General features: G+C 38.5%; 1 protein-coding gene across 3 annotated transcripts in view; it reads right to left on the reverse strand.

Moving 5' to 3' along the window:
• Window positions 1-3,629: 3,629 nt before the first annotated feature.
• GPR63 (G protein-coupled receptor 63) overlaps window positions 3,630-23,586 on the reverse strand; it is a 29,249-nt gene continuing 9,292 nt past the window's right edge. For 2 of the 3 annotated variants that reach the window (XM_017818738.1, XM_017818739.1), the window contains exons 2-4: window positions 17,329-17,414; window positions 12,640-12,717; window positions 3,630-9,528 (exon numbers count right to left, since the gene is read on the reverse strand). In XM_017818738.1, coding sequence (XP_017674227.1) covers window positions 8,127-9,386 — 1,260 coding nt within the window. In that variant the 5' untranslated portion in view covers window positions 9,387-9,528; window positions 12,640-12,717; window positions 17,329-17,414 and the 3' untranslated portion in view covers window positions 3,630-8,126. Of the gene's footprint in view, window positions 9,529-10,970; window positions 11,094-12,639; window positions 12,718-17,328; window positions 17,415-23,586 lie in introns of all 3 variants that reach the window. The other variant, XM_017818740.1, reaches the window with a different exon arrangement.

Here is a 23,586-nt window from a genome sequence, read left to right on the forward strand (position 1 = left end):
TGTAAAGTTTATGAAATCCATTGAAAAAATATTGAAACTCATGTCATGCAAATTCTATGCTAGAAAACCACACCACTCAAACAGTTACCCAAACCAAACACAAAAAAAAATGGACAAGATCAAAGGAACTTACTCAAACACTTAAAAGATTATTGGAAGTACTTGTGGGGTTTTGTTTTTTCCCACTTTATCCTCTATTATTTGTATCTTGCATTTAGCAAAGCTGGTGGATAAAGGCAAAGTAAGAGGACAGAATTAAATCTCTGTCCTCAAAAAGCTGAATATACAGATGAGGATTTTACTTAAGCAAAGCACAAATATTTATTTCTACTCCGACACAAAGCTGCATAAAAGGTGACATCATCTTTTGTTACTCAAGAAAGCACTCCTGTATTTCATTTTAGTCTCTCCTCACAACTGGAATAACTATTCTTCTTTTAATATGGTTAAGATATATTTCAGGTGATTGCTTTTCTCGGCAGAATTCTGTATGCTGAAACATATTTGGGACTGTTTTTTTCCCCCTTGGCCATGCTCTGCTCTATCTCTATGTTTGAGTAGAGGCTGAATTTTGCTTTACTTTCACTGTAGATGGTTCATGCTGATCTTTTGCTCCCAAGGGAGTTTTCCCATTGGTCAAACAACAGCTTTCGAGGAAGGAGACTCCAAACCAGGCCCTGGACATGGTAAGATTTGTGGCCCCTGTGTCTGGGGATAATATTTCATCATTCTTTGCACTGTGTTTTGTTTTACTTTTTGACCATACTGCAGTTTCAGCCCCTCAGGAGACACTCTGCAGAATCTGTTGCTTAGTAATAGTAACCTTCATGGAAATTAGCTTGAACTTCAAAAGAACAAAACATCTTTCATTAGTCACAGGTTTTCAGATAATGAATTCCTCTGAGAAAGTTTATTAGAAAAGCAAGCTTTCCAGAATCAAGTGCCTCCAATGTTGACCCAAGATGAATGGCCCTCTTGAAAGGGCCATTTCTTTGTGCCCCTTAAATTATGTTTGAGATTGTTTCTATCAATGGTTAGGCTCACCTTGACAGTGGCACTAATGAAGTGAAGTTTTATGTAAGTGGAATCAGCCTCTCAAACAGAATAAAGCCAGAAAAAATTACCGCAGTCATATAGTCTGGCCTCCTGCGTAATACAAAACATATGAATTAATTATTGTGCTAACAAAAGCACCTCTTAAAAAAATTATCTCAAATATAAAATGCTTTTAGAAATTTTCTTTTTCCTTGAATACCTGCTTTAGTTAAAAGTACTCCTGTTGTGTGATAAAGAGGAGGCGATAAGGACCAGAGGGGCACCAGAATTGCTGTAGATTCCTATTGGGAGGGTCAGAGGCAAAGACCTGCATCTGCTGCCCTGCGAGTGGAGAAAGCCAGCCGCTGCTGTGGGCTGTCTCAGGTCATCCAGGCAACAGAAAAGCAGCTGCTCAGTAGAAATGCTTAACAGGACTGAGACCTTCCTGCTAAAGTTCTGGCTTCCATCCCCCACTGCACCTACCCGAAATCCTACATTTCCATTTCATGTGGAGAAAGGCAAGGATCCAACTACAAATAACTCATCTCCTTTAAAACACAGTCACACGGAGAAGGACTACTCTCTCAGCATAAAGGCTAGCATGTGCTGCTAAGGAGGCAAAGGGAGGTCTGATTGCCTCTCCCACCACTTACCTAGGAGACACAGCACATTGCAAGAAGCAGTAAAAGCTTTGTGGAGACAGAATGCACGGCACAGGAATGAATGAGATACTGGTGTCTGGAGACCAGGACACATAAAGCCTCAGCTTCCACCTACATTTATAAGATTGCGACTGCATTTCACATCAGGTAATCCCTGAAGAAAAACTGAAATCAGCTGGGCAGTTTGGGCTGTCTTCAAGCATTCTGACTTGCCCAAATTAGTAGGCAGCAAAGTCAGGCCCCCTCAAGCGTGTTCCTAGGCTTCCTTCTTACTTTAAATTTAGTCTTATAAATTTTGCATTGCTCCCTCTATCTAGTCTAACAAAACAGATAGGAGAGCAGCTCAGCCTTGATGCCTTCTGCATTTCTAAATTTGACATAACAGAAATGGAATAATTACCAGAACTTAAAAATCATGCCAGAAGGCCAGGTGATTTTAGAACAGACTCTATAAAGTCTTTTCTACACTGGAACATGAAAAATCAAAGACCAAGTAATTAAAGGTACAAGGGCAATACGTTCTAGTTCAACAATGCCAAATCTCAGTGTAAGTTTTCTCACATAGAGGCAAAGTGCTCTAATTCCTTCAGACAATTTGGAGACCAAACTGAGCCCAACATAATTTTGCAGGAGAAAATCCACACCATGGTTAAAAGTGCAAGAATTTCACACCTCATCTACAAAGAAGCACTGAAGGAAGTGAATCAAGTTTTAAGATGCACAATCTTCTGTCCAGCAGTTATCATCAGAAATCAAAAAAAGTGTCTAGGGCTTTTTTGGGCTAGTTCTCTCACTCCTTTCAGAAGGTAACCTGCCAGAAGAGCTCCTAAAAACCTGAAAACATTCCTGCTCATGTTGGTGAACAGGCTTAATTTTATTTCAGGTCTACCACAGAGATTTGGATTGCAGTAATCTATTTAAGGCAGAGCACCAATTATACAGGGAGTATGTCTCATTATTGCTGTGTTCTGTGCCCACACACCAGCAAAGATGGTTATCTAGACAGGATAATAATATAAACCAGGAACATGCTCTTCTTTGGTATTTATGAATACTATGTTACTTATCAGCAGTACTGTTAGTGATTCGGTATCAAGCTGCATTCACTGTAGGTAGAACACAACCCAACAGTTTGTGCATAAATATCCATAAATAAATTTTAAAAACTCTCTCTGTAAGGGGCACTTAAGAAATCCCATTACAACTCACATTTTCGTCCACCCTACAGTGCAGTCACTGACTTAAGGCTGTTTTCCCCCTCATATCTGAGCAGAGTTGTGGTTGTCTCCATGAATGCCATTTTTCTTTGAGAGTAAGCTATAGGACCTTTTGTTATGGTGGAGGGTCACTAGCAGATCCTGTGCCCAGAGCCACAGAGACAGAGAAACAAGTCAGCTAAGGGATTCTTATTCAGTCATGAATTGGCTATAGCGAGATGTAGCTTGGGCTCCAAAAGATGAGTGTGGAATAAAACCTGTAATGCTACTGGGGATAAAAAAAGAATCCTGCACTGGCAGGATTGCTATATATTGCACATATATTTGCACTAGAGGCAAATATATGTGCTCCTGTTCAGTCCAACCTGAACTCAAGGCAGGAGAGAGTGGAGAGGTGAGAGGTTTGCTGGCTGCACAGCTTCTCCAGGCACCTCCACCTCCTCCTGCCGCCACTGTACCTGTTGCAACACAGCAGTGCAGAAGGTGTTACCTCAGGGAGGTCGGGGGACCAGAAGAGGACAAGAGAGAAAAAAGTGGTTGTTGCAGAGGTACAGTTCTCACCATCAGGCATGTGGGCAGCTGAGAAAGGCCATTTCCAAGCAACCAGAAATACCCATTCCCTCTCAGGAATTCTTTAGTGACATGTCTTTGACTTTAGCATTTAGAGAAATTGCTCCAGCAGAATTTCTGTTAAATCATTAGCAAGCTGAAAGATTTCCCCAAAACAGCCAAGAGCCTGAACATTTTTCACTCTACTAATATGGAGAATAATCTGTCACATACAAACATGCAACACTTGAATCATAAAGGTCATTATCTTGTGTTGATATGAATCATGCCATGCAGTACCGCTGCCTGGTTTATTTATTGTAGAATAAGATGATCTTAATTACTCAGTCCAAACTAAAAGGTAGTACACCCAGTTCAGGTAGTATTTTAGGAAAATTATATTCTTTTTAGGTATTCTCTCTCTTGCTGGATACTATTTCAGTTGGTTTAGGTACTACTTTCAATTGTTTTGACATGTCTCTACCCCCGTGCCTTAGAAAAGAGCACTCTAAATGCTTTACATGAGAAACATTTTGGCTTAAACAAAACCACTTAAATCAGGCAATCTTTGCTATTTAATATACAAATAAAATAAATTGTTTGAGACTACGAAGTTGGGCATTAAATCCAAGAAACCTGTGAATGTACAAACATAGAGTCAATTCTGAAGATTTTTGCTACCTTTTTGGAGAATGTTTATTTTCTCTCTTTTTTTTGTTTATTTTCTCAAGTGTTTTCACAGGTGTAATATGCACAGAAAAGACAATGCCATTTGTTTTAAAACAGTAATTCAAGGTTTCTCCACATCAGAAAAGGACTACTTCTCAAAAAAATCCAAAAAGATCAAGCCAGTTCATAGTGGCTCCTGGAAAATTGGACTTAAGATATTCCTCACCATTCTAACCACAACAAACTTGTGCTCTGAATTTTTAGTTTTCACACAAAAATAAATTAAAATGTCTTTCAAGGAGGGCATTGTTGACTGATTTGAGAATTAGAAATCTCAAAAGGTCACAGAAAAATCATTGAAATCTTACCGTTTTTTATGCATATGCTCGAAATAAAATATGAAAGCATTAAGCATACAAGTGAAAAAAAATAGTAACAGAAAGCAATAAGAGGCAAAACAATGTTCTCTATATACAGAAATATTTTACACGAATAACACGAAATGACAAAAATACACAACTTTGAGTACAAAAGAATCATTTCATCAATAGATTTATACAATTGAGAACTCTGTAAGCAGCATGCTTTGACAGAATGAATTAAACTGCAACATAATTCAAAATACATTCATTTAAATCCTCCATACTAAAGATGTCTGAAAATGTAACATGAGGGAATACAGATTAGCAGTGACTCATTTCTGGAGAGGAAGAAAATTATAATTCCCACATAGAGTCAACAAGGATCTATTCGAGTTTTTAAAATCCTTGGTCTTGGTCAAGCCCATTAAAATGCCTCAATAGCCCAAATTCTGCCAATATGTTTATGTTTTGACATTACAAATGTTAGCATGGTTATGCAGGATCCTTGGCAGGATCACAGGCAGCAAGACTGAGCAGTTTAGAGGTCTTCAACTTGGTTCTAGGACTTCAGCTGCAATTATCAAGGCACTGCTCTACAGATGTATATTAGACACAATAGCTCAAATAGACCTGTAAACACATAATTACCCTGGGGATACTTCTAAACCACCTTGATTCTTGAACACCCTTTTGTTCACGTGTGCTCTGATCACCTCAGAAAACCTAGTGTGAATACTATTATGGCGAGCAATTTGGGTTTCTTTTCTCTAAGGATCAGCAGATGCAGCTCTGAGAAGAAACCTTGTTACAGTCAGTGTAAGCAAACACTTAATTATGAAAACAAATTAACTGTCTTTGATGTTTGCAATTTCCACTTCACAGCCAGTACTTATCGTAAATTGAGAAATTCCCACAAAATGTTTTCCCCTCCTCCTTCAAGAAAGTAATTTCACTAACTTTCCTGTATTACTCATCTTCTCTTCTTGAATTATTATGTTTTACGACACTCATTCAAATCTCTAACATTGTAGTGCTGGAAGACAGCAAAAATACCTGTTCCTGCCATTTAGACAGTGTATGCTCTCTATTACTTTAAGCACAGTTTTGCTGCTTTCAGAGATAAACAGGCATGACAGCTCTGAAATGGAAAATCCATACTAACCAGGTCATAAACTTCTGCTATCAATGTAAATGTAATTGAAAAATAAAAGCTTTACTGCAAAGACACACTAAAACACTCTCTTTTATAGTGGAAGTCTTTTACTGTCTGTCATTTCGATCAGAAAAATCCATACCATCATCAGTGAAGTTGACAAGGAAAAGAAAACAACAGACATCAATAACCTCGCCACTGCTGGGCAACACGTAACTTTACATGTAACCCACAACCTCACAACCTCAGCTAGCAGCTTTTTTCAAAAAATGAAATTACTAAATTCAAAATTGTTCCTTTTTACTCCTAAAATTTAAATACTGCCAACACTTTTACCAATAGCTGTCAATGAGAAGAACAGAGATAACTTAAATTAGTTCTTCATTGAAGAAGAATTCACATTGGGGTGTGAATGTTTTGTTATCCTCAGGAAGCAAGCAGTCCCTGGACATCCACACAGAACAAGGTATTTTCTTCATGCAAACATGTACTGGGTAGATAGACAGAAGTAGAAAGAGAGATGGAGCAAGAGAAGCCCAAATTCTAGCTCTGGTTTGTTAGGTTTGTTGTACATCAATGCCCCTGTTCTCAGCCATGGGCTCAAAAAGCTCACTGCAAGGACACACAGATTTTACAGGCATTTTTCCCCAGCCTCAGAGCAAAAAGCTCTGAACTTCAAAGCCCAAACCTTAATCTTAATTTTACTTATCTCACAATATTTATTTAGCTGATTAAAAAAAATAATCTGAGTCTGGTTTGCCCTCATTAAGGAAAATCTTTGCCATTCTGCTTTCCAGGCAGGTATTAAGACAGCCTGACATTAATCAGAAAGGTAGTCTGGCATTTCAGGGAGAGAAGCTGATGCCTAATAGATGAGAACAGCAGAATAAACCCTTGAGGCAGCAGCCACTACAGAGACAAAGAGGCAATGGAAAAAAATCAATGTAAAGTAGTATCAGAGGGAAAGGGGGAATTTAACTTACATCCCCAGCAAATTCTGCTGGCTGACTGTTATAAGGGGTAATGGCAGAAAGAGGGTAGATTTAGATAAGATACAGGAATAACTTCTTCCCTGTGAGGGAGGTGAGGCACTGGAACAGGTTGCCCAAAGAAGCTGTGGATGCTCCATCCCTGGAAGTGTTCAAAGCCAGGAAGGATGGGGTTTTGAGCAAGCTGATTAGTGGAAGGCGTCCATACTCATGGCAGTGGAGTTGGAGCTAGATGATCTTTATGATCCCTTCAAAACCAAGCCATTCTATGATTCTGTGATTGTCTGTTTATGGTTTTGGTCCAATACTTAAATTGTAAAACAAGCAAGTTGAGGATTTTTTCTTCCCCTGTAATTACTGTGTAGACTAAATCCTAACCTCAGCTATGGGTTATTTGCCATCTCTTTTCTGGTTTACCCTACTATTTCTAATTCTATCCCAACAAATGCCCAACAGCATGATTTCAATAGTGTAGAGCATACCCAGCCTTATATGAGCTCTGAGCAGAAACATCACTACGAAAACACAGTATAAACTGCAGGCCCAAAAATCACTATTTCAGATAGGTTTTCAGGCATATCATCAGGTTTGAGTAGCTTGTAACAACCTCAAGTAATAACTACAGTCACCCTGTACCTCATAATAATTTTCACATGAACACTATTTTTTTAAATCTTGTGTTAGCCTAAAGCTCGGGTCATGGAATTTTTGTTGCTCTCTTTCCCTTCCATTCCTCCGTTTTCTCCTTCTAACTCCTCTGATAACTGAGCAGTTAGTTACTTTTGACCAATTGTTAAAAAAACAGCAAATTTATGACTGTACATGTAGCTATACCAACATAAATTGCCCTCCTACAACTTACACGGTTCTTTCATTGAAATTCACCAACATAACAAATTATAACAGCAATAATAATACACCTTCAATACAGAATAAAATATTCCAATGAACAAATTATATAGTAAATTTTGTAAAGTGCACAAAAATATTAATGGAAATATTAAAAAAAAGTTTTCTAATGTTATAATGAAAACTTCTGAAATGTTGTTAAATTAAATAGAAGTAATCTAATGAGACTTTTTGGATCTATTATATCGGCAGACAGCAGCAACATTTTTCAGAAAAATTACATCAACTAAATACACCATATCTTAGCAGCATAAGAAGTCCCTACAATTAGATTGCAGGCCTAGTAAGCATAAACCTGACAAAATGTTACAAATGCAGTTTTCATTTAAAAGAATGGATTTCCATGGAATCCCAGAGGTAACATTTGTTATTTTGTTTACATTGTATTCTGGTAGTAAACCTAACTATAACCAATCACTTTCCCTCCCTCTATCTTCCCAAAATTGCACAGAGTAGTGGAAAACTAAATCAAGTTATAAGATATGGCCATACTGAAAAAGCCATATGAAACAAAACAAAATTCGACCTAAAGCCAGAAAACAATCCCAAAATACAACAATCATTGTCAAAGAGCCACAGTTTCAAACCACCGACCGGTGCTCCCCACACACATAGATGGCACTGGGTCGAATGCGCCGCCTTGTATGGCCAGGTAGCTGTGGCAGAAACTTGAAGAATTTGGGCATCAAGTCTAAGCATGCGTCATGAAACTTCTTAATCCTCCAGTAGTAAATCAGTGGGTTCAGTGCAGACTTGAGGTAGCAGAGCCAAAGGAGCCAAGTGCTTATCTCAAAAAAGTTGTGCTTGTAGTAGAAGTGGCTGTTGAACGTGGCAATAAGGCTGTAAGTGGTGAATGGTGCCCAACAGACTATGAAGACAAGGAATAAAATCAAGATGGTTGTGAAGGCACGAGTTTTAAAGCTCATATCAATATTCATCTGAAAAGGTCTCTGTAAGCTCATGAGACCAAGTTTGCTGGCCTGGCTGAGACATATGCTATCAGGGTGGCTATGGATACGAACTGCATTGTGGCGGACGGTGTTGAGTATGCCCATAAAAGAATACAGCATTACCAGGAAGGGAATAAAAAAAGAAATTAGCAAGATAACTATCACATAGGCTCGGTAACCTGGGCTTGTAGAGTAGCCAAAAACACACTGAGGTGCTCTTGAGGGTATCTGCAGGTTAGGATTCCCTACAGATAATGGAAAAGCAACAACAAAGGATGCCGCCCAGGAAATCACAATGAGAATCTTTGCACGGTAAGGGTTCAGTTTATCTTGCCTCTGAACTATGATGAGAAATCGGTCAATACTAATAATGAGAAGAATGGCTACCCCCTCTATGACAAAAAGCCAAAAGAACATGGCAGAAACTCTGCAAAATATATCCCCAAAAATCCACTGAGTGGTAATGATTGTTATAAGAGCAAATGGCATATTCAGCACTGCCAGCAGCAGGTCTGCAAAAGCCAGGCTTGCTAAGAGGATGTTAATTGCAGATCGCATAGCTGCCTTCTGGTAGACCATGAGGCAGACAACAAAGTTTCCAAGGAAAGAAACCAATAGGATAAATATCATAGCAGCAGAAAGAATGATCTGGAGTGGCAAACTCAAGCTCCTGAAAACTTCTTGCGATGGCAGGATAGCTGTAGTGTTTACCAGGAAAGTACTTCTCTCAGTGGTGAGCACAACACCTGAACTATATCTCAATGGCTGTGTTGTGCCACTATGAAGCAAGAACTGGGGAGTGGTAAAATTCGTATAGGCATTTTCATAGACAATAAAAGTAGCATTTGAGGTCCCAGAGTGGGCCAGTGTCAACATTGCTGAGAAAACCATTGCTTCAGGAGAAATGAAAACAGAAACAAAAGTCTTCAAGGCCTTTCATCTTGTTCAGGCAGTATTTTTAACTGATCCTTTAACAATCAAAGTTCAATGTCTGAAAGCATCAAAGTTCTTAAGTTCATGTCAGTATTTCCATCTGAAAAATAAGAAAGAAACGTAAAGAAACAAAGTAAAACTCTGAAACCAATGGGAACCAAATGATTGTTCACCTTTCCTTAATGATAAAAGCACCTTTAATATATGTTTACACTTCAGGTTGACACAATTCACTTAAGCACCAGCCACAGAAGTCTCTTAATATTTGGCCTTTCTCTCCTGCTCCTGTAGTGCTGCTGACACCACACAATACTCGCAACTCACCAAGTTTTTTTTCCTACCATAACCAAGGCTGGAAACAAACTTTACTGTTTGAAAACAAACTTTACTGATTAAGAGTGAATAAATCAAGTAAGTATCGTTACTTAAATCTCATAATTTTTAAACTAACTTCACTATTTTGGTTTGGAATTGCCTACAGATGGAAACTTTAATGACATTTTTAAATAGCTTAAATAGTCTCAGTATCGCCTATCTGCCTCTTTGGTAAGCACTAAAAAGCCTACCTATCCAAGTTACTGTACATAATACAGAATTGTTGGTTCTGTGTCAGTCATCCACATTAGATGTCTCAGGAAAAACATGCAAAAGATTCTAACCTATTACTAATTATCAAGTAACTTATCCACAGGATAAAAGTATTTCTCAATTTGTTGCATTTAGAGACTGACTCATATCAAGATGCAGGAAACTCTCTCTTCTTTGCTCACTACAACTCTTCCCATGGCAGCAAGTTTTCCTGCTTTTGCTAGTCTAGGCATGTCTTTGTTAATTCAGCTTGGTATCCCAAATAATTTAACTGTGTACACCCTCCTCTTTCCTGTAGATCTAATCCTTAGACTGCTCAACTCTCTCCCTTGCCATTATACAGTCATGGAAGGGTTTGGGCTGGAAGGGACTGTAAAGGTCATACAGTTCCCACCCCACTGCCACCTTTCACTAGGTTTCACACCAGGCTGCTCAGAGCCCTGTCCAACATGGCCTTAAACACTGCTAAGGATGGGGCATCCACAACTTCTCTGGGCAACATGTTCCAGTGCCTCACCACCCTCACAGCAAAGAATTTCTTCCTAGTATCTAGCCTAATTCTCCCTCACTTCATCTCAAGGCCACTGCCCCTTGTCCTATCACTACATATCCTTGGAAAAAATCCCTCTCCAGCCTTCTCACAGGCCCCTTTTAGGTACTGACACAATGCAATGTTTCTTTTTATAGTTTACATGTGCTGCCTCATATTTACTACCTTTACGTGTATTGTATTAGTATTGTATTATTACATGTACTTACATGTACACATTCTCATAAATAAAATACAAAGATTTGAGAGTTCTCTCCCCTTTTCAGTGCTAGCTCCTCCCCTCTATCTTGGACTATTAAAGACTCTCAGAGCACACTGGCATCTGATCAAGCTGGAAACCAGATGGATTCCATGCCCTTTTAAAAAACAGATCACTACAGACAGAAACAGAAAGTGGGATTCACCTCATTCATTCGGGATGACTGCAACAGTCCCTTCTGGCTGTTTTCATGTTTATAATCAGAAAAGGGATAGAGCCATCTTCAGAGGGCATCTCCTCCATCTCTGCACGCAGTGACAAGCTTGCGCTGCTAACACAAACAGCTTATGTTTGGTAGCACAAATCCTGCCCGCGGTATTTAAGCAGGTTCTGCTTGGTATCAACGTTGGGCAAAAGTGATGGGAGGAAGGAATTTTTTTATGAATTTACACAAGAACCACATGCTTCGTGTTGGATCAAAAGTTTACCTTTCACTGGATAATACTTCACTGGCAAAAAAAAATAATGGTTAGCTTAATTTATTAACAATTAAATCAGAGTAGAGTAATGAGAAAATAAAACTAAGTCTTAAAAACACCTTCACCCCACTCCTCCCTTCTTCCTGGGCTTAACATTGTGCCTAATTTTCTCTATCTCCTCCCCACCAGCAACACAGAGAGACAGGGAATAGGGCTTGCAGTCAGTTCATCACATGTTTACTCTGCTGCTCCTTCCTCCACAAGGGGAAGACTCCTCACATTCTTCCCCTGCCCCAGTATAGGGTCCCTCCCATGGGAGACAGTCCTCCATGGACTTCTCCAACACGAGTCCTTCCTACAGGCAGCAGTTTTACTTTGAACCACTCCAGCATGGGTCCCTTCCACAGGGTGCAGTCCTTCAGGAACAGGCTGCTCCAGCATGGGTCACCCCCAGGGTCACAAGTCCTGCCAGCAAACCTCCTCCAGCATAGGCTCCTCCCTCCAAAGGGTCACAGGTCCTTCCAGGAGCCTGCTCTAGGCTTCCCATGGGGTCACAGCCTCCACCTTCGCTGGCCCGCGGTCCTCCTGGGGCTGAAGGTGGAAATCTGCTCCACTGTGGACCTCCATGGGCTGCAGGGGCACAGCTGCCTCACCATGGTCTTCATCACGGGCTGCAGGGGAATCTCTGCTCTGGTGCCTGGGGTACATCCTCCCTTCTGCAGAGCTCTCTCACATATTCTCACTCCTCTCTCCAGCTGTAATTTGCTTCTGCACAGTAACTTTTTCTTCATTCTTAAATCTGTTACCCCAGAGGCACTTCCACCACCACTGATGGGCTTGGCCTTAGCCACTGGTGGGTCCATCTTGGCACCAACTGACATTGGTTCTACTGGTCATAGAGGAAGCTTCTCACAGAAGCCAACCCTGTAGCCCCACTGCTACCAAAAGCTTGTCACACAAACCCAATAGAGAGTCATACAAATTCCACTTCCTAGAGGTTTGACTGCTTGAATGGAAGGGAATGACATAATTTTCTATTTTATCCTATTATATTTCAAAGACTGTAAAAGTCAGCAAAAGTATACTAGCTATGTATATTGACATTTTTGCAAAAATGAAAAATTCCATTAACTTTATTCTAGATTTTTTTCCCCCATTATTTCTCTTTAATTTTATTTTTACACTAACTCTTTTAGAGAAAGCCTCAATGCTAATTACAAGCTAAAGCATCTATATTAGCCAAAATTATTCTTTCTTTGGTCTTTATAAACTTTTCCTTTACTAGTCTTCTTTAATATATTTTTTAGAATAAATTATGGAACCAACCGTGAAAAGGTTAACAGAACTTTCCAGAATAAGTAAGAAATATTTTAGCAATGAACAAGAAAATCTCACCCAAAGTTCCACTGAGGTTTATGACTCCACAAGACAAGAACACTGAAGAGGAAAGGAAGCTGTAGCATTCTGCAGGGACTGCAAAAGAGAATAAATTCAACAAATCATTTTGGATTTAAAATCTTGGAGCAAGAAAATTAGATCCCCTGGGCAGTATCTTTTAAAGCTCTGTAAGCAATAAGCCAGCAAAGGTAACTTTTGCATTTCTGATTGGCTTTGACAAAGTCTCTCCAACAGGGCTCTAAAAGAAACTAATCTGCCATTAGATACATGTAAAACCCTCCTATAGACAATAATCAGTTTCAAACAGGAAACAAAAGAAGGAGCAGTTAGTTTTGCAGAGAAAAAAGGTCACCAGAATGATCCTACAAAGAAAATCTATACTAGAGTCCAAGCTCATCAACCTGCAGAAGAGAAGAGGGAAATGCAAAACTATGACATTTGCTGATGATGAACATGAACTGTTTTTCAGGGCAATGTAATAAAAACTAAGATCAACTATAAAAAGGTATAGAGGATCTCTTGAGGAGTAGTGGCAAGCTACCAGTCTGCCCAATAAAATTCAGTGCTAGAGATAAAGCTATGCCTGGACTGAAAAAAAGCTATCTGCACAGTAACAGGTGCTAAACCAATAATTACCACCCAGAAGAAAAACAGATCTTCAAATTTTCATAGTCTGGCCTATGAAAACATGAGCCAAGTGCTCAGAATTGTTAGCAAAGACACTGAGAAGAAAACCAGGAGGTAGCTATATACATTGTGTATTCAGATATGGTATCTGCTACAGTACATATCCATGGCACCTTCTTATCTTCAGTACTATGTTCAATTCTGCACCACCCGATCTCTATTCAAAGGTGACTAGAAAAAGGTATCATAGAGGTCTACAGAATTATTAGTGGTACAGGGAAAGTGAATGATTGCTGTCTTTCATAACATAAGAATACGAAAAGTCAAAGGAATCACAAAAACACAGACTAGTTGAGGTTGGAAGGTACCTCTGGCGGTCATCTTGTCCAACCTCTCTACTCAAGCAGGACCACCTAGAGTCAGTCGTCCAGGACCATGTCTAGGTGGCTTTTGAGTATCTCAAAGGATAGACTCCACAACCTCTCTGGGGGATCTGTTCCAGTGCTCACTCACTCTGAGAGTGGAAAAAAAATTGCTTCCTGATGTTTCAGCTTCTGCCCATTGCCTCTGGTCCTGTCACCAGGCATGACTGAAAAGAGCCTGGCACTGTCCTCAATACATATACACACAGTGATAAGATCCCCCTGAGCCTTCTCTGCTCCAGGCTGAACAGTCCCAGCTCTCTCAGCCTTTCCTCACAGAAGGGATGCTCAAGTCTCTTCATCATCTTTGTAGCCCTTCACTCTATTCTCTCCAGTATGTCCGTGTCTCTGAGGAGCCCAGATCTGGAAATTATTATTTCACAATTAATTGTGAAAACATTTGCCACAGGATGTTGTGGATGCCATAGAGCTTCTGTGGATTAAGAAGGCAATTTAGGACATATTTCACATGATCTTTATATAGATGTCCATGTCAGGAAGAAGTGAATCACCCATCTCCCTCTGCTGACTGCAAAGGGTACATGGCCATCTGATTTGAATACAGACTTTTGAGCACATACATATGCAGTTACTGGACTAACTTTAAATATACACAACAGAATTTGCTTACTTAGGTTAAGTTTACATCCTTTATGCCACATAACTTTATACTCTGAAGTATGATGTTCAGCAGAGGCTTAGATGGTAACATGTATCATAAAAGCTTTAAAGAGGAAAAAAAATCAAACAAAAACCAACCAAACAATTCTAATATTCCACAGTAAAGGACCAAAGTTTTAGAAAATACTGCCTTATCATAAATTTTCCTTCTAAACAGAAGGAACCAGACAAGGAGAGCGGGAGCAAAGATGTTCTGCACCCTTAATTCAGTCAGAAAGATTGCGCTACTCCACATTTCTCAAGACAAGTAGCATCCAGATTATAGGACAAAGGACTCACAGACATCTATAGCCTATTCCTAACAAACCCAGGAAAAGTGTCTAAGAAAAGTAATCTCACATATGCTCTCTCACCATCCCAGCTCACTGTGCAAATAGCTACCTCCTATTTTGTGCTTCCTCCCCTCAGTGTGATGCTTGTATATTTTCCTGTGTGGTGTTAACAGGAGGAGAATCACCTCATGCAAGCTGGTGCCTGGACCAGCCAACTGCTTAAAGTGGAAATGAGTGGAGGCCATTTGGCTGTTGCATAAGTCATCAGCCGTATCTTTTCAAGGACGAAAGAGTGAGCACTGATCAACTCTTGCAAAGAAGACACCTAACCTAGTAAGAGGACTGCAGGCTTTGGATCCAACATAAAAAGTAACTGTTGAGTGTTGCTCCTGTGCTCACTGCTTCCTGATGATTTCCAGGCAACACTCTTCTCTGTAGTCTGTTTCTCACTCTGAGGTATGAAATCTTTCTGTGCAGTGCATACTGAATCCGCATGTTCAGATGCGATTTGGATTTAATTTATCTAACCTGCAGGCAATGCTCTTTCTCAGCTATCATCCTTCATAAAAGTGACTGACAATTTAGCCAGTAAATTCGAGAGGATCCCTTCTATTGCAGTCATAAGTCCTTTTTTTTTTTTCTCTACTTAAAGGGCTTCTACCATGAGCATCTACATGATTATTAAACGTGTTCCCCCATCCTTCTTCCTACCCTTCCAACTTCCCCAAAATTATGTAAAGATAGAAATATAAGATGAAAGGAACAACTAAGATAACTTCACAGCAATTCTATTTCAGTCCTCATTCGCTCTTTGAGAAAGACAGATCCTGTAATTTCAAAGCCACAGTCATCCCTGAATGGTAATCACATAGCTTGTAAAAGACAACCATGCTTTGATAGTTTAAATGGGTAAGGCTATTGATGGTCAAGTGCTCAAGCAAGAGGCAGATAGATACCTTTTTGTCACAGTATTCTCACTTTTGGAACATGTGCTCTCACAGGTTCTTTTCAGATGCAAAAGAGGTTCATACAATCACTGTTTTCAATTTCAGTGCTAAAATTTACTGTGTATGCACATATTCTCTCAAGCAAGGTTCTCGTTCATATGCAACTTTCTTTTTATGGAACATAATAGACACAATTATTTCAATGAAGTACATACTTAAAGCTAAATAACACACAAATTCCATTCATCAAATATAATTATTGCTAGAACTATGGCATCTGTTTTTAACAGCTTTAGAAGCTAAAAGGTTTCTGTTCAAAATTCGGATAGCATGCTCAACTGGAAATAAAACATTATATCTTATATGCAAAGGCAACATCAGTCAAAATCAGTAACAGGGAACCTAAGAGTGCCATAATAACAGGTTTAATGCAGATCAGAACACAGCTGCCAAAATGTTCAATGATTTGATATATTTGTCTGCTAAAAGCATATTTTCAATACTGACCAGCATCAAGATTTGGTCTAGCACACAAAAACACCATTCTTATTCAGAAACTTGAAGCTAGCAATGCCTGGTACAGTGATCCTATTTCTTGGGGATGTTTTAAGGTTACAAATGGGAAGCCTCTGCATGCTTTATAGCTACTCTTAATGGTTTTATTTTAAAGGCAAACTTTGGCAAAAATTATTTTTGCAACATAAAATCAATTTAAAAAGCAAAGTATTTCTAGGGGAAAAAACAATAACAACAAGCATGAAGGTCATGGGCTTATTTTGTTTTCAAAACAATTTATATGCCAACAGAAAATACTCTAGTATGTGCTCTCTGACACCCCATTATTGCACAAAGCAGCCCAGGACATACACCCCTCTCAATATGAAACAAGCATTGTTTCCTGTGCAATTAAGTAGAGGCAGGAACACATTGCAATGGAATCCTTTCTGCTAAAGCCAGTGCAAAGAATGAGTCAGAGCACAAATCAGCAGGGACAATGTTCTTACCTAAAAGGAACCAGCAGTTTTCAGTTTTAATACATATTTACATATCCTAAATTGAAACTAATCAACTCCACTGCATGAGTAGGTGACCCATAAAACTATTCACAAGAGGCATTACTTTAATTTAGGAAATTGTCCTTTTTTCCACTCTATAAACACTACTGTAGCAATTGTGGGAAAACAGTCACCTCTGCTTTGGGTCATTTAGTACAACTAATTGCCCTCTTGAGGGTATTTCCTTCTGTCCTTAATTCAGAGAGCCATTAACTGTCAAGAAATGTCAGCCATGGGAATCATTATTACTATTGCAAACCACAAATACGCAAAATGTAAAGAATAATCCTATTTTCTTAGCTCTCAGGAAAACTCATGTTCTCAAGTTGTAGATCATGTGAAAGGACTTACACAGTTCTAGGTTCATTTCTTGTACTGTCATATCTCCCCGCCTTCTAACTTTCCCACTAGCTCAATGGCCATATAACTATATTCATGATGAAGAGCTAATTAAATACTGTAGTACCTAGAACAACAGTAAACATTGAAAACATTACTGAAAATATACTATTTTAATTCATAGTCTCCTTCTAGTTATTAAAACACAGCAAACAAATTGGAAGTTTCTTAAATGCTTGGCTTCCTAAATTTTAAGTGGACTATACATACAATCACTATATGTCAGTGTAGCAAAAAAAACCCAAAACAAAACAAAAACCAATGAACAAAACACAAAGCATACCAATCCAGACAGGCTCCCACGAAGAGCAGGAATCATAAGTCATCTTGTGCTGTTGTGTTCAACAAAGTATTCCCTTCCCAAATAACCTGCCAAAAAAATAAAGAAAAGTAAAATGTGACATATTTACTCTCAAGGCAGGACAAGATCAGGATAGCAAAATTTTCCCTGTAAAAAACCTTTATTTTTATTGGGAAAAGTAGAATACACTGTGTCTCCTAACAAAAGACATCATAAGAATCTCATCATTTAATACTAACATTTGCCAGGACTGGAGTAACATGTTGTTTTAGGTCTCATTCAGACACATTTATTTCATTTGTAGACAAGCACACAGCTGTTAGCTGCTGTAAGTCTTATTGGATCTATGAAAATACATGCTTGGCCTTAACTATCAGGGTTCAGATCTCGATATCCCCAAAGACTCTCAAAACAATGACATTTAAATCTATGAGGTACTACTGAGCATCATAGAGATGATGAATAAATTTTGCCCAAATGGCAAAGATATTAGCATAACAGTATCAGAAAAACAAAGAGCAAGAAAACAGGTCTAGAGGGGAAGAATAAGCCATGAAAGTTTCAGTGCAGGATCTCAGCACTTCCTTTATATGCACTTGTACCAATCACCATCACACCTTAGGTAGTTAAAATTATTTCTGTAAACTGGGCCTAACACAGCTAAAAAGTTGCACATTCTATCATGGCATACCTGTTCTTAACTAAGAAAGTCGATTTTCAATGTAGCTTTTACTGATATTCTTAGAAGGAAGCCATAAAATTTCAGTGAGCCTTGAAAGCTGAGTTTATGTCACACTAATAGACTTAGGTGATCTTATTAGTTTATAAATATTATTTATATATATAAAAATCAAGAGAACAAAGATATGGGCCACAGACACTTTCACACACTATTTTTTAAAAGGCTACATAAGTTTTAAATTCTGCCAGAATAAGCTTTAGGAACATCTCTAAGTCACCTCCACACTGGAGCAAAAGATGTCAGGATCCTTCAAGAACAAGTTTCTAAATAAAAGCTGTACACAGAGCTTGAAGGACAAACCAACGAATGAGTTCACATGGCAATAAGAACAAACCGTACTTGAAGACCACCCAGAACGTACTGGCTCCTACAGTCACTCAAGCGCTGAGTTTCTGTATCTGCAGCCAACTTAACACAGACTTTAAACACCCAAAACATAAGGCCTGATTTACCAGATTTATGTCTGCTGAGAAATCTGCCTTCTGCAAAAAAACCACATTATCTAGCCACAATGGAAGTCAGTGTCTGAAAGGTTTTTATGATAAACTATTAATACAAGTTGTTTTCCATTAGCATACAAATTTAATCTTTACATTTATTGTACAGAACAAAGAGGGAAGGAAAAATACAAGTCTCAGATTTAGCTATGTATAAAAGAGATAAAATGTAGCCATTGGATTATTATAGACTTTCACCATTTGGTTTGTTCCCTCTTTAGTGAGATAAGTAATATGAACTGCTAATCTTCCCTCTTTCTGAAGTGTCAAAGAAGTGAACGGGCTTGCAAGCAGGCAGAAAACTGCCAGGAGCCTGGACAGATTAAATACAGCAACAACCTGTAAGATCTTCCCACCGTACAAGCATACTCTCTGACACAAGAGCCATTTCTTTTCTCAAGTGATCATAGAAAGTACCACAGAAAATATTCCCAACTCTCATTAAAATGAAAGTATCTTTAAAATCAGTTTAGAAAAGCATCCAAAACATCACTATAAACTACAAAGTTCTTCCACTTCGAGCCTCCAAGAAGGAAAAAAATAAAAGTACTTTTTCAAAGTAAATCTGGAAAATTTTACTGAATTTGAGTACCTTGCAGAGATTGCTCTTAACTGGGCATGATTGCTTTAGGTAGCTTTCTGTTGGCAATAGGTTAACACTGTTTCATAACAGCATTCCTTTTTTCCCCTCCATTATAAATGATTAGTCAGGCTTTTTTTGTAAGAACAGAGGGGAAAAGCTCTGTAACCCTTCATGAAATTGGAATGTGAGGATTCCTGTTTCTGCAAAGAGCTCTACTTGTGGAATTACAGCCTTGATGATATCAGCATTTAGACCTGGCAGAGCTCCTGAAAGGGTAGTCCTGACCTTTTCCTCATTCATTCACTCATCCCTGAACCCAGCTCCCCACTCCCAAAGCTCAACTAAAATAGACTCTGACAAGCAAATTTAAAAGTTTCACTTTTCTGTCCTGAAGCTGTGAGGTGCTGGGGTACACAGATTAAGGCATAAATTGTAGATTTAGCTTCTACATAGTAAGAGGTATTTTAATTCAAGACAGTGCTGTACCATAAGCAAGAAGGGTGCAAAACTTGTTCTTACTGATGAACATAGAGAAATTTAGATCTTGTTAGATCTATTTCGATTCCCCAAACCAGAAGCTGTCATTTCCAAAGAACTGAAATAGCAGAAGTCACAGGGATCTTAAACACCACTAAATTTAAAAATGTTTCCCACAAGCATTCAGATTATATTATAGACTTAGCGACAGGCTAGAGAAGGCCTTAAAAATATTATGAAATTGCTTTTCAAATGAGTAATAACTTTTGTTACGTACTTTACTGACAGCTCTCTACATCTATTTGCACCTAGTCTATGGTTGTATTTTATCAAGTTTCCCTAACATTTTCTTGGGATATTAAAATAAAATCATGAGCAAAAATGAAGTGAAATAAAGAAAGCTGTCTTTATTCATAACAATAGTCAATCTATCGGAAGATAATAGGCAAGTTAAAAAACCTGCTTCAAGTTAGAAAGCTTTACCAGAGTTGTCCTATGGCTATTCCGGCTTTTCAACTACAGAAACTTCTCCAGTATGCTCTCTCAATGAAAGACTAAACTCTATGAAAACATTTCACCTTCATATAACATAAGGTAAAGAGGCTATCCATAAAGGCTCCTTGTATTACATCATTCTTACTTCCTCTGTAGTGCCCCAGTATACACGACATACACTATTGCACTGCTTTCTGCTAAAAACAGGGAAAGATGAATTTTCTTATTTTTCAGTGGTTTTGACAACAGCTGTTAACACACAGTCTTCTTTTGTAAGCCAGGGCTTACAAAATTTACCTTACAAAAATGGTAACACCATCATCAACAGAATTTTACATCGATGGAATTTAAGCTCTCTCCCATAAAAATGTACCTGTTCCTTGAAACAAGATTATTTTAACAAAAAGGGATGTTAATGGAAAAGTTATTAGAATGACCAAATTTGTACTTTCTTCACACAGTGTGCTGCACACAAGTTCCTGGGATTTTGTTTAGTTCCAGAGCAAAGCAATCAGCCTTGCTTCTACTTTTCCCACAGGGATTCCGCTCATGCTACAGGTAAATCTGTGCCTGCCCAAGAGTCTTGCTGCTGCAATACAGATGTTATGGATCTTACTCCTTGTCACTTGGCTCACAGAGAAGAGGTGCTGGTATAAAGTTAAATGAGGTGACTGTATTTCAGCAACAGGAATACTGCTGATCAGAGCATCCTGTTCTGAGAGTACTAAAAGGCTGCAACCGTAAGATTTAGCTGAGAACTAAACAAATATTTACTTTATATGCATATTTATGTATTTATATTACACACTTTTCTTCTTATACATATACATACACGCGATTCTTTTCAATACTTATTACCATCTCTATTCAGCCAAACACAAACATAAAATGCTCAATGCAACAAAATAACAGTTGTGTTCCTTTGATTTTTTCCCCCCAGAATTAGCCTACACTTTGCTGTTAGTCTAAATGAGTCTGCTAAAAATCAGTACATGTTACAATAGTAACTTATTTTTCATATCATAGAAACAGAGAATAAATAAACTATCTAATTCTTAATAGTTATCCATATAATCTATTTTTTTTAAAAGCTTCAGAATTATTTTTGGCTCATGTCAGCCAACTGGAATAACACTTTCAAGATAGCAACTATTTTGGAGAAACAATTCTAGTTATAAATCTATTCACATTAGATATTAAAAGACAGTTAGATTAAGAGTTCCCATCTGGACAACTCTCAGTGTGAGACAACATATTACAAACATTGTTTTAAGGATTCTGTATCAGGATTCTACTGAAGGTGCCAAAACTTAAAATACAAATATAGTTTTCCTGCCTTTCTCTGGGATTAATTTAAAGTTAAGCATTTTTGTCTAATCTGATTATTTTCTCTCTATTTCAATCAATCCCACTTTCCTTCTTCAGATGTAATAATAGTCAAGCTTCTGGTAGCAGCTGCTTTAAACTCGTAGAGCGGCTGAAAATAAGTTATATAGATTTTTTTCCTATCAAATCACTATTATCTTTTCCATTGACAATCCAGTTGAATTTAACATATATCTACAAAATCTCTCCAACAAAATTCAAAACTGTTTATATATGATTATTTTGTTTACACAAAAAGAGTCACTCTAACAAGACCTGTTCCACATCTGGCTACAGTACAGTTCATTTACATTAGTTCCCTCAAAATATTTTTCATTCAGGTTCAACCAATATTCAACCAATAGCCACAATTAATTTTTCAGAACATTTTCATCTGGCTCACTACCTTCTTGCTACCATCCCTCTCTATGGGCATTTTGCAGCAATAGTTAACGTGATCCACAGCATGTTCTTTATTGCCAGCTCTCTTATGGGTCCTAGAGCTCCTTCCACCACACAACGAACACACTGTTTGTCACAAGATGAGAGAGAGACTTTCAGGAAAGATTCAAGGCATTCTTGGGGAACAAACAGCCACCATGACGAACTTGCTCAATCCCAAAGTCCCTCAGCAAAGGGACAATGAAAAAGTCATCCTTCACATACTATGAAGTTATAGTCTGCTCCTGGCTACTGTTCCAGTGAAAAAACAGTGGCAGATTCTGATCCATATGTATACTGATAGTACTCACATAAATACAGTAACTCCAGTCATTTGACAAACATGAAGGGAAAAGTTATAGTGCACTTAAAGCCATCTCCACAATGACCTCTGTTGGTTACCTGGCTGAAAAGACCAGAAGCAGTTCTCTCAAATGTACTCCAAATAACAGTTTAAACACTGCACATTGAGGAGGTTTAACACTGATGGAACAATGACTTATTTTCCAGAATGTGTTTTACTGAAAACAGTTTCATTTCAATTCAGAAAACATAGAAGGGAAATTCTACTGACCACCCGCACACACTTGAAAACCTTCCTTAGCCTTCGATTTCATATTTAGCTCACAGACTATCTTTGCTTGGCAAGTTCTTACCACTTTCAATCTTACCAAGAGCTTTCCAGATGTCCTTTTTCTTACAGAAGAAGCTAAGGCAAGTTTCTGAAGCTCTGCAGACTCAACCATCACCTGTTCTCCTCCCAGCTCACTATTCCTTTTCTTCTTAAGCAAACCCAGCCTGTGAAACGCTCAGTCCATGTCAGTCTTGTTTTGAGTAGTTATGCCTCACAAATAATAAAAAATCTGAAAAAAGCTATAACCACTTGCCCGTATGCTTGAATTTACACCCTTGTATGCATGGCATACAACTTCAGAACAGCAGAGCAGACTCTTGTGTTAGGTTTTCGTGTTGCCCTTCACTACCTGTCTATCTGCTATCACCAGGGCTTTTTTGGAAGTGGGTGCAATTCTAAGTATATTGCATTTAGATAGTCTAGTCATTCCTTTTCTCTTAAAACCACAACTCACACCATGCTGAGAACATGGGTATCACTACCTTCTCTAGTATTTCAGTTTCCAAGTCCATCAACCTACAAAGGGATTTTAACTGCATGAACACAAGGCACTTGAAGTAGAGCAGCAATGCCAAATAAGCACTTTACCTCTCACATTTCAGACACTGATAAGCGGAGGATTCACATCTTATTTATATGCTTTTTAAGGTCTGAGGTCTGCAGGTATTTCAGGCTATGCAGAACTTTTCCTTCCTTCTCCTTGTCCAGTCAGTCCATCTTATCAACTGGAACAGTTGCTGTCTGTCCTGTGGGCTCAGCATACTTAAGTCTTTATCCCTATTAGCCACATGCTTAGCCAGAATGGCTCAGATATGCCCGTCTCAATGGTAAGAAGAAGAAAAACCCCTGCTGTATCAGTCAATAACCCTGGTTTGGAAACCTGACACATTTTCAGAAAAAGCACTAGGAAAAAAGAGCCAAGGTCTCTTCTTGGGCAAACCAAGTATCGAAACCACAATTCAGTTCCCTTGCTCTGAGCAACTTCGTATATGTATATCAAATAGGT

Source organism: Lepidothrix coronata, unplaced genomic scaffold (genome assembly GCF_001604755.1).
Source record: "Lepidothrix coronata isolate B3197 unplaced genomic scaffold, Lepidothrix_coronata-1.0 Scaffold70, whole genome shotgun sequence".
NCBI lineage: Eukaryota > Metazoa > Chordata > Aves > Passeriformes > Pipridae > Lepidothrix > Lepidothrix coronata.